This window comes from Pantherophis guttatus, chromosome 3, assembly GCF_059756535.1.
Source record: "Pantherophis guttatus breed Tessera chromosome 3, ASM5975653v1, whole genome shotgun sequence".
NCBI classification, from domain to species: domain Eukaryota; kingdom Metazoa; phylum Chordata; class Lepidosauria; order Squamata; family Colubridae; genus Pantherophis; species Pantherophis guttatus.
The window spans coordinates 186674506-186687166 of NC_142065.1; the positions used below are offsets into that span (position 1 = coordinate 186674506).

At 38.4% G+C, this 12661-nt stretch overlaps 1 protein-coding gene across 7 annotated transcripts in view; it reads right to left on the reverse strand.

Moving 5' to 3' along the window:
- The window catches only part of RUNX1T1 (RUNX1 partner transcriptional co-repressor 1), a 149513-nt gene that overhangs the window by 17876 nt on the left and 118976 nt on the right, over positions 1–12661 (reverse strand). For all 7 annotated transcript variants that reach the window (XM_034422427.3, XM_034422426.3, XM_034422428.3 and 4 more), the window contains one exon: positions 10778–10973. In XM_034422427.3, coding sequence (XP_034278318.1) covers positions 10778–10973 — 196 coding nt within the window. The remainder of the gene's footprint in view (positions 1–10777; positions 10974–12661) is intronic.

A 12661-nucleotide genomic window follows, 5' to 3' on the forward strand; every position in this document is an offset into this window, starting at 1 on the left:
GCTTTCCTGTCTTCTACCATCCCCCGGAGATCATTTAAGCTCATACCTACTGCTTCAGTGACTCCATCCAGCCACCTCATTCTCTGTCGTCCCCTTCTTCTTTTGCCCTCAATCTTTCCCAGCATTAGGCTCTTCTCTAGTGAGTCCTTCCTTCTCATTAGGTGGCCAAAGTATTTGAGTTTCATCTTCAGAATCTGGCCTTCTAAAGAGCAGTCAGGGTTGATCTCCTCTAGGACTGACTGGTTTGATCGCCTTGCAGTCCAAGGAACTTGCAGGAGTCTTCTGCAGCACCATAGTTCAAAGGCCTCAATTCTTTGGCGCTCAGCCTTTCTTATGGTCCAACTTTCAGAGTCATACATTGAAGGTTTATTGTTCTTTAGGAAAAGACCAGCTGCAAACAACTGCCCTTGGTATTTGCAGAACCAGGAGCACTGAAGATTTGTCCAGGTGGAATATCTGCCCATTTCAGGTTTCTTGACAAGAACTGAGTAGGTAATTCTCAGATGCTACTCTTGATACAGCTTGACTAAGTCCCTAGGTTCAAATTCACTGAAGGTCCTCAGACACACAGTATAGTAGATAAGAATCTTTCTTGCATAGAAGATGTAAACGCTTAAAATGGTTGATTGCTTTTTGTTAGAGTAAAGAGGTGATTCTTTATTTTACCCATTGTATATAATTTGACAATCCTTCAAGGTGGATCAGACCAGGAAACTGACTCAACAAGTTTCAATGGAACTCTAGTTTATTATTAACAGAATCTTGAATGCCTGATTGCATTTTCTCTCCCTTCCCTCTTATATTCCAGGATGTTAGGGTAGAGCCAATTTGAGTTTCCTCTTCATGTTTTGCTTCCCAATGTTAAGCATGTTTTTGTAACCTTTTTTGCATACTTTTTCTCAGGTCACCTCTGTATTTCTCTACAGGAAACTTCTTTTTCCTGCTTTTCCCAGTTGCTCTGGCCTGTTTTTTTGATCTTAAAACTGAGTGAATTGTTTATATAATTGACAAGTCTAGTCTGAGAAATTCTAGCTCTCAACCTAACTTTTGCTCCTTGTGGTGGTGGTTTTGCCATTAGTAGGCTGCTGATAAGGAAGTGACATCCCTTAAGTGGTTCTTTTGACATCCCTTAAAGTGGAGAACTCTATTTTCATTGCAAGTATTGGAGCTGGGATTACAATTGGGATGAGTTACCAAATGTTGCTGGCCTTACTAAAGTATGGTTTCCTAGAATGAGATGATCAGGGATATTGAAAAGAGTGAGGACTGAAGCATGAGCAGAAAACAAAATTTTAAATAGTAACTGGTAAGGAATTCCAATTTGCCTGTTACATTTATTGGAAAGTTTATGGATTTAGAGATCTCAGTTATGATCTACTTTCTGATGAGCTGAATTTGTTTTCCGGACTCAGTTTTGGCATCTCCTTTTGAGACAGTACCTATATAATCTTGTCTATCTAATGTGGAGTAATAGATTCCTGCACCGAACAGGGAATTGGATTTTATAATCCAACTCTGGATTTTAAATTGTGCTTGACTCCTTAACTGAAATACTTTAGCTCACCTCTTTTGTTCAATGTTCTTTATCTTTTGCCCTTATAAAAAATTATAATGTTTGCTCCTTGCCGTTTTGCTTATGGGTGCTTTCTTGGCTGCTTTTGGACTATTTTGATTTAGATTTGGAAATTTGTTGAAGACTTAATTTCTTTTATCCCTTGTGGTTGGCAGCCCTCAGGCATAAAGGTTAAAGGACAAGTGAGATGTAATCAGGACTGACATGTTCTTGTGGTAAAAGCTCATGTCCTGAATATATCCTGGTTATTCTTGGGAGATACATTATTTTTTGCAGCCTTTTTCAGTCTATGCTTGTAGTTTGAAACTGTAGCTCCATCTGGATTCTATCAAACATGCATTTAATGATATGTTCTATTCAGTTAAAGGGAGATATTTATATTTTATTTCTTATCTTTTTCAATCCTTCAGTAATCTTTTCTATAACTTGCATCTTTAGAATCTTTCTCTCTCTGTTTTTGTATTACCAGTGTCTTCTTTAGGCAAACCTGTTCTTCAGCAGAAAGGAATACTTTTCTTGTATATGTTCAAGGTTAACAATATCCATCATTCTTTTCAGATTGATCACAAATAGTGCCACATCACGGCAATCATTATCATCATAATCACCATTAATAATATGCACTGTTTTAAGAGGTATATTTTGAAGAGGTGTGTACCGCATTATATATACATACTCTTATGGTCGGGCTCCTTTCCTCTGATTTGTGGAAATTGAGTGGAATAATAATCCCAATGTGCATAGTCTACACACCTTTTATCTACAGTTATTTGAAACAAGATTTCATATACTTAATCCTGAATAAACCCTACCAGAAGGGCTTTATAAAGCCCTCTAGGGGACTGGAGGCTAAAACATATGACGAAAGGATGCACGAATTTAGTATGTCTAGTTTAATGAAAAGAAGGACTAGGGGTGACATGATAGCAGTGTTACAATATCTAAGGAGCTGCCCCAAAGAAGAGGAGGTCAACCTATTCTCTAAAGCACCTGAAGGCAGGACAAGAAGCAATGGATGGAAACTAATCAAGGAGAGAACCAACCTAGAAGTAAGGAGAAATTTCCTGACAGAACAATTAATCAGTGAAACAATTTGCCTCTAGAACAGGCTTGTTAAACTGGCGGACCACGGGCCAGATGCATCACTTGCAGGCCACGCCCACCCCAGCTTTGCAAAGGCAAAAATGTCACAATATGTCACCTGACGTGATTGAGTTTGACACCCATACTCCAGAAGTTGTGAGTGCTCCTGGAGGCTTTTAAGAAGAAATGATGTGAAATGGTGTTGGATTTCTTGCTTGAGCAAGGATTGAATTTAGAAGACATCCAACTCTGTTGTTCTAAGTTTTTCTATATTGTTAATCAGTATATACTTAATAAAATGACCTTTGCCTCTCTTGTCTTGCTGAATATTCAGCAACCGTGTTCAACACTTGCACCTATTTCCTAAGTGGTGATTAAAACTACAGCTGAAAGGCAGTTGGCAGAAATAATTAAATTAATTCCTACACAAAACAGGGCCATACTAAGATTGCCAAGTTAGCAATGGTTAAGGATTTCATTTTGACCATGATGATCAACGACCTCTCTTGTAATTTGGCCTGAATCATTCAGTAGGACATATACTAGATTTCATATTCAGTTTGAGATGTTGATGAGAAAGTAGAGGGGCTGATTGTAACTCTGATATACTCACATATACTCCTCAGTCAGTTTGTTGCTGGTGGCTGCTATTGGCCTTTACGGGGGTGGGGGGAGGGGAGGATTGGTTAAAGATCAGTCAAGAGAATCCACTCAAAGTGCTATATCCGGATGATTCCTAACTGCACTTAGGGGCTTGTATATCTTATCTGTTAGCAATACTCACTGAAACCTTGGCAAATCTGTGCAACACGAAAATATGCAACGTAAGGGTAGTGCTTGACTTACAACCACTTGTTTAGTGACTGTTCAAAACTACAACTGAAAATTACACTGAAAAACATGACTTACAAACAGCCCCCAATACTTATGACTGTCGTAGAATTCCCACAGTCATGTGATAAAAATGTGGGTGCTTAGCAACTAATTTGTATTTATGATGTTTGAGGCGTCCTGGGGTCATGTGATCATTTGTGACTTCCGGAAAGCAAAGTAAATGGGGGAAGCCAGATTTGCCTAACAATCTGCAGTAATTAGCTTAAAGATCATAACATTGGATATGATTCACTTAACAAACATCCTGTTTAGCAACAGAAACTATGATTTTTACTACAGAGTGGCCTTTTGGTACGATATAAAAACTGGAACAAGATGCTGTATTGATTTGTTTAGGTATGTAACAGTCAAAGCTAAATGGAATTCAGTGATATCATTCACAGGATTGCCAGCTAATTGGTTCAATTTCCAGGCACAAAGATCAATCAAGCTCATATTCCAACCCATAATTCATATAGATAACGAAGCCAAGACACTGTTAGAAAGATTAAATCAAGATCTAGGAAGGACTTCCACATGGCTTTTAATTTTCTTTTCTGGAAAGCAAAGTATGATATAATATATGCTGAAAATAAGAAACACACTTCCACATTTTAAAAATAATTTTAGAAGTGGATATGATGAAGCTAGCCCAGATAACTTTGTGTTTTCAGAGACAAATCTCTCCATAATTTTAGAACAGAAAGTAAACAAAGTTTCTAATTATTTTATACCATATCACTCATCCAAGGAAAGAGTTATAAGATTTGAAAATAGAGGAGGAAAATGGTCCAGACTTATTTCTTTGAGAATCTTGTTGATGTTTTGCAAAGTGAAGAGTATTATATATTGCTTGCTGTCCGAAATATTTTATTTTAGAAGAAGAATGTTCCTCCTTGTATATTTAAGAATATACAATTCCTAAAAAAAAAAAGTGTTTTGCCTGGGATAAGAGAGCTTCACTTGAAACAATCCCAGATCCATTTTATATGTGTTATGTCCACCAGGGGTGGGTTCTACTTACCTTTACTACTGGTTCGCAACAGGAAGGCGTGTGTGTGCTTCTACGGATGCGCAGAAGCTTCTGCAGATGCGCAGATCATACCTTATAACCTCTGGGCAGGTGGATGGAACCTCCTGACACTTTTACTATTGGTTCGGAAGAACCAGACAGAACCGGGAGCAACCCACCACTCATGTCAAGAGATGTTATCATCAGTCTGTATCATTTTCCCCAAATTTCAAAGTCCTCAATCATCACTTCATTCCATCACATTTTTACTATTCTGAGGTTATTTATTTCCATGTTACATACACTTTTCCTCCAAGAACCCATAGTATCATACATAGCATCATTTCCTCCATTTTTTGTCCCACATTGATCTGTCAAATAGGCTAGCCAAAGAGAACCTAATAAGAGGAATTTATATTTATTTCAATTTGTTATTTCTATGCATCTTTCTCTAATTTATTGTTTTGTACACAACATTCCCTACCATATTCTTGCCCATAATTTTTGAAGTGGAACTGAATAGCTGGTTTCAGAGAAGTGTACAATCCAAATCACACATTAGTTTAACTTGTGCAAATTAGGTCATACCATTTTAATCACACTTTTGCTATCTTACAATATAAGATTAAGATAACTTAGCATCTCTGGTGGATGGTCTTTATTCTTTGGTACTTGGGAGAAATAATGTATTCTTTCTCAGTTTTTTTGAAACTTCTTTTAGCAATTCTTGATGCAGAGAATATATAATTTGGTTACAGCAAATTAAACTGTTAGAAGATATGTGGCATCTGTGCCACATTATTCCTTGCAGAGAGTTAGTCTCTCTGGTCAGTGATGATGTTTGTTTTATGATCTGGAAGTCAACGTAATATTTTAGAGAAGTACGTCTAATGTATTAACATGTATATGAAACTGCTGGGATAGAGCTTCTGAAGAAGTCAAATATTGTCATATTGGTACATGACATTTATCCATGTTGGATATTTCCTTGTTTTCAAGTCTAGCATTATAGCCTGTCAAACATGTTTGAATCTTGTCTCTTGTCTTGTAGGGTGTTAATGGGTCCTCCCAACTGCATGACCACTCTCTTTTTATAATCTTATTCACTTAATTCATAGAACTAGAAACAATGATTGTACAAAAAAAAATGTAGCATGCATTCAAAACATTTCTTAAAAATAATTATTTAATCAGATTCATAAATCAAATAATATCAGATAATCTACATTTTACCACTCTGCCCAAAATAATTTCACAGAGATTCTGTCAAATGCTTGTTTATAATCAACACTGATTCTATCAAAAGAGATTACAGTTGACTAATTCTTATAAACAGAGCTTGTATCTTATAATCAATTATCTTTTTCTAGATGTGAGCTAGCTAATTAATGTTCTGTTTTAGAAATTTGTCCAATATCAACATTGATTGACTGGTGTAAAATTTGCTTCTATTCTATTTCCTGAAAATAGGAAGTGGCTTTGAAACAACATTGACAAATCCTTCTATACCTGAGATGTAGCTTTTATCAAAAAAAAAAAAAAAAAAAAAAAAAAAAAAACCAGTAAAAGCATCACTTGGATATTAATGTTTTACTTTTCAAGTGACAATAGATTAATCACAAGAACTCACTGATTTTTTTTCTAACTACTAGACCAATATATATTTGTTCATAGCTGTAAGAAAACAGAAAAACATAACAGCAAAATGAAATATGCCCCAAACTGCAATGGATTTGGCATACCGTATGCAATGAATACCATTAACCAATTATTTTACTCAGTTCACAAGATCCTTACAAATTAAGATGACATGTCCTATTGTCAAAATAATATAAAGCAGCTTAATCAACCTCAAGAACAGGAAAGTCTATAATCCTGTTAGTAAGAAGCACTTTGGAATTTAGCAAATCATATGGGAATTCGATGCAACAGAAATCACCAATGTTGTAAGCATGAAAAAAGAAAATGCAGGTTGACAGCTAAAACAAACTAACGGTTTGATAAAAAAAATCTCTAACTCATTATATTTATCCCAATTCCTTGAGCTTTTTCACAGAAAAAGTACATCTCTATTCATATTTGCATAACTATTATTAGGAAATTATTACATTGGGGTAGGATGGAAGTAATGGGGGAATTCTTTGAATAATAGTAAAAAATGCAGCTAGAACTTGATTTCTCATTTAAATTTTGTACTTGGTCTATCTCACCTTGTAAAGTAAGAGACAAGAAAACTCAGCAGTCTTGCAACATACAAAATGGCATTCGGGGTAAGTGTCTATAGAGATTCTCAGTCATCCAGGTCATGGTTTTCCCAAAGGTGCTTTTTTGAAGAGGTAACTGGACTTTCTAATTTTTCTTTGAAGACGTTTCACTTCTCATCCAAGAAGCTGAAGAAGCTTCAGAGCTAAAGGAGCTTTTTGGATAAGCAGCGAAACGTCTTCAAAGAAAAATCCAGGAAGTCCAGTTGCCTCTTGAAAAAGCACCTTTGGGATTTGGGCAGGAGTGGGATTCAGCTGGTTCGGACTGGTTCGGGAGAACCGGATGTTAATTTTAATTTGGTTCGATGAACTGGTTGTTCCAAGGACTGGCTGACCCCGCCCACCCCACCCCGGCCGTCCCAGGAGTTTCCATGAGACCCATTTTGGATGCCAGGTAAATGCAGGGCGCGCATGGAGGCTCTGGGAGGGCAAAAAACGGGCCTACCAGAAGTCCAGAAACGGGTCTGTTTCTGGCCTCCGGAGGGCCTCCAGTGCCCGGGGGAGGCCATTTTCTACCTCCTGGAGGCTCTAGGAAAGCCTCCGAAGCCTGGGGAGGGTGAAAAACGGGCCTACCGGAGGTACCAGAAGTCCGGAAACGGGTCCATTCCCGGCCTCCGGTGCCCAGGGGAGGCCATTTTTGCCCTCCTGGAGGCTCCAGGAAAGCCTCTGGACCTGGGGAGGGCAAAAATGCCCCCCCCATGGTGCAGGAGGCTGAGTAGGCCATGCCCCATAGCCACACCCACCCAGCAACCGGGCAGGGTTGCTGAATTTTTTCAATCCCACCCCTGGATTTGGGGTAAGGTTAGCTAAGGAACTGCACTGTCTCTCTCTTATCTAAAGATCACATTCGGACACTGATGAGGCTTGCTTTGTGAAAAATGTCAACAAACGAAATTGAGATAGATCTGACATAGAAGCAAGCCACCTCAACAAACTGCACGTCAGGCCCCAAACCAACGAAGACTCTTGCTATTTTCTTCCCAGCTGAGTTCTTTATTGTTTCACATATAGACAAAATCCTGGCAGACCGAGAACTCTACTGTCTGCATCTACAATATACTCTGTGAATTATTGGGTCACCCTTTTCCCTCCCACATGATATCTAGACTAAGTTGTGTCTTATACCTCTGGAATGCACCCCCTTCCTCCTGGAAATCTACCTCCTTCCTACATGTGTTGTGTTTTCATTCTTATGTAGTCTTTAATGAAATTAGGCCTAAAATACACCAATCTAGCATTTGTTCACAGGTCTAGAAAATAATATAAATGAAGAACTTCCTTAATCACAAAAAGTATCCCGTTCTTTTCTTAATCACAAAAGGTAACTCAAGCTGTCCTTGAGCAAGTAAATCGGCTTCTTCAACAGAAATTCATAGAGTAGGGAAAACAATCTATCATTCTATCAAGTGGATAAATAATATGAAGCTTGCCTGATATTTCTATATATATACCGTATTTTTCGGAGTATAAGATGCACTGGAGTATAAGACGCACCTTAGTTTTTGGGGAGGAAAATAAGAAAAAAGCTGATTGGCGGGTGGATAACCTCCTGGAATATCCCCAATCAGCTGTTTCCAGAGGTGAATTTTAGCAACAGGTTCCTTGGTTGTGAGCTCTGTGCCTTGCATTTTTTTTCTTTCTTTGAAACTTCTGAAATTTCATTTCAAAAAAACCTTTTTCCTGACTCTGAAAGCCTCCGAAACAGAGCTTCAAAAAAAAAAAAGCCTCTGAAGCTGTTTGGGGGCTTCTTTTCTGAAGCTTTGTTTCTGATGCTTTTTTAAGCCTCTGAAATGTCCGTTTGAGAAGCTGGGCAGGGCGACATTTGGAGTATAAGACGCACCCAGATTTTCACCCTCTTTTTAGGGGGAAAAAGGTGCGTCTTATACTCCGAAAAATACGGTATATATGGATTATTCAGGAGTAAAGCAATTTTACTCATCTTCCAAACAAATATTTAAATATTTATTTATTACAAATAGTTTACACTAAGAGTATAAGCCAGTTTGGTGTAGTGTTTAACTTGTTGGTCTAGAAACCAGGAAACTGAGTTCTAGTCCTACTTTAGACATGAAAGCCAGATGGGTGACTTTTGGCCAGGCATTTCCTCCCAGCCCAACCCATCACACAGTGTTGTGGGTAATAATAATAGATATTCAGTATGTTCACTGCCTTGAGTATTTTTTTAAAAAATAAAGGCCAGATATAAATAAATAAGTAAATAAAACATGCAACTATAAATAGTGTATAGAAATTTCAAGAAAGTGGTTCAGCGTATATAAATTTAAATGTAAGAAAAAATAATACAAATAACACTACAATTATTGATTCTTATCACTGCAACAGGATAGAAAACTAATAAATCAATAAAGCAGGGTGTTTTTGTGACCCTGCGAGTCTGTGCTAATGCTATTTCTTTCAACCACAATTCTCCAAGGTCTCAAGCAGAGATACTGTATATCTCAACACTAATAAATTACTTTTAACTGTAGATGCCCACAATTCGGCATGCATCTGCTACGGTACCTTATCTCACACCATTTCTTATTATTAGAAAGGTCATAAGCCGGAGTAGCAACTAGCATATGTGTGCTTGCTATTTCACCTGGTGCAAAGGTTGCAGAGAATTCTGGATTAAAGCCATTATTATAAACTTGCCAGAAAGGATAGATTATAGCTATAATTGAAACTGATCTACAGAATGGGTACTGATATAAATCATAAAGGGGGGAGGGGGAGACACAAAGGCATAACAGATGGCCCTCTTTTCCTCCATCCATAGCTACTGGAGATGACAAGCTGGTAATTTTTACTGGGTGGTTTAGCTCATTAAAAATGACAAAGGGGATTTGTGACATTTACAACATACAGAAAAATGCAGTGTTTGTTCTTTGTGATACAATATTTTTAAAAAACATGCTGTAAGTGTGGGACAGCACCTATGTTGATGTAGTTCTTATCTTGCCTTACAGGCAACTCATCAATTGTTGACTATTTTCCTTAGGAACTAACAACACACTGCCATGTTATTATTCTCCTTTTATTAAATTCTATAATTTGTAAGACAATCTAATTCTAATTCATTATTATCAGACCGTGTTTAAAAGAGAAGCTGCGAATGAAAGGCACGTGCTTGAAAGGGTTTTAATATTCTGTATTTTCAAGAGATACCAATGTTGGATCAGAACAGTTCCTTCGTGTATCAATTTATAATGATTTGCTAGCCCTTTTCGTTTTCTACCCCAATAAACAGAATCCTTACAGCCCAGTGGTGGGTTCTCCCGGTTTGGCCCGGTTCTCTTGAGCCGGTAGCGGTGACAATATGATGTCACCGAATTGGTTCTGCCCTCCCCACCCCCTGTGTTATTCTTACCTTTTATTTGGCCCCACCCCCAATCTATTGCTGCCTCCTGAGTCCCAGCTGATGGCTAAAGGGGAAAAAAACTGTTTAAACTCTTGCCGCAGGGCTTCAAAGGGCCGCCCTACAGCTGATCAGTGGTAAAAGAAAACAAATGAGTAGACCGGTGCCTGCAAAAATACATGAGTAGATCATTGCCTGCAAAAATAAATGGGTAGACCAGTGCCTGCAAAAAATAAATGGGTAGATCGGTACAGCTCTGTAAGCAGTTAAAAGCCTGGTAGATCAGTACCTCTGCTAAATCCTAAAGAATTGTCACATGACCATCAAGCCACGCCCACAAAATAAGCCAAGCCCACAGAACCGGTAGTAAAAAAATTTAGAACCCACCCCTGCTACAGCCTAATCCAAGTGAATGCATAGAGCTAAATATCGTATTTCGATAATCCTCCACCTTCTTTTTAATGTGTGATTTTAAATAAAGGCAACTGTTTTAGATAGCCACAAAACTGTAATTAAAAAAAATGACCGAGATTAAAAAAGAAGACAGATGCAAGTTCATAAACACATCAATATAAAAGTGTTCAAAGTTGTTTCTGAATTGTTTAAAGACACCATACCTAAAGGGATGGGATCCGGGTTCACTGGACTCTGCTGCCTAGAATGATTGCTACCGTTGCCTTTTTTTAAATCCTCTGCATCGCTGTACCGCCGTATCCAGTAATTAAGTTCTTCCCGGTCAGCTTCTTGACATCGCCGTAGCACAGTGAGAGATCGCCTTGTTTTTTCTACCATGTCCATGATGCAATTTAAGAGCTAGATGTCAAAAAGGGGAAGGGAATAATGAAAAGTTAATGTTTATTTGATGTATATCAATCAGAATAGAGCTGGAAGGGACCTTCGAGGTCTTCTAGTCTAACCCCTCTGCTCAAGCAGGAGACCCTATACCATTTCAGACAAGTGACAGCCCAGCCTCTTCTTAAAAACTTCCAGTGATGAAGCACCCAGAACTTCTGATGGCAAGTTTTTCCACTGGTTAATTGTTCTCATTGTTAGGAAGTTTCTCCCTAATTCCAGGTTGCTTCTCTCTCTATGATTAGCTTCCATCCATTGTTTCTTGTCCTGCTTTCTGGTGCTTTGGAGAATAAGTTGACCTCCTCCTCTTTGTGCCAACCTCTCAAATTCTGAAATACTGGAATACTGCCCATAATATTCTGCCCATGAGACCCAGATACCATAGAGCAGGGTCACACTTCAGTGGTTCCCTGCATAAAAGTGCCAAATAGACTCCCACCATCTACTGCTGTCATGTTTTCCCAGTAGGACATGCTACTTAAGTTTCACTACTGACTGCCACACAAACAGACTGTACTTTCTAGGTGAACTGTGGTGCCATTGAATGAGAACTAAGCTGGCTCACAGTTCCACTCTGTCTGGGTAGCTGATTATGTTTGAGTATCCGGAACACGGTATCCAACCTGACATTAATAAAGCAGTGCAGTGGATTTTAGCCAATTTAATCTGGTGGTCAGCCAGCACAGAGCACGTCCAACCATTAGTCCAAGTCATTTCCCATTCAGAAGGGCCATTAGCAATATTTACTGGGGGTGGAGCGAGGACAGGTGAGAGAAGTGGCTGCTACTGCTGTTCCAGAAGCACTGCATCTGTTATAGCTTCTACTATACAGGGCTCAATGGTGAAGTTAGCTTGGAGTTCCAACTTTTTCTGCAGTGGGGACAATGTCTGAAATGTTGAGAAGGTGTAGGAGGGACACACAAGGCAGAGATGAAGGATGAAGGTGCCAGACAGCTATGGCCATATGCTCTGACTCTCCTTCCGCCCAAAGCTGTCTTAAAAGTTCTATTTCCAATTTCTATTTTTCTAATCAGGTGTGCAAAGGAAATAAAGCACTCAGCCTGTGAACACCCTGATATTCTAGTTCCAAAGAATGTGTAGGAGGGCTACCTCTTATACATAAAGCTCCTACTCTTCTTTAAGCATATTAATTACCATTTATTTTTAAATAGGAAAGCAAAGGAAGTCCCAGTATCCAGGTTTGACATTTTTGGAAATTCTCCAGCAGATCCTGATACTATGCTTACTACTGGTTTTCGAAGGAACCTTCAACAATTTAAATGGTTGTATGCCCATCTGCTATAAACATTTGTTTTCATGCTAATCCTGTGAAAACTGCTGAGCTCATTTATCATGGGATGGCTCGGGAAATAGTTTTAAAGATAAGGGACAATTTGAGTCCAGTTATTTTAGATCCAGTTGGACATCTTAATGAATGTTTCAGGAATTGGCAATTCAACAATAGCATTCACCTGATTGCCAAGCAGACCTCATTCCAAATAATTTTTTAAACGTGTCATCGTGAACTTTCCAAATCTTGCAAAATTTCAATGATATCTCATGTGAAAATGGCAAGCATCACTTCAATGAGTTCAAAATAGTTGACATTCAAATTGGCACTTTTCTTCTTGTAACCATAAATAACATTC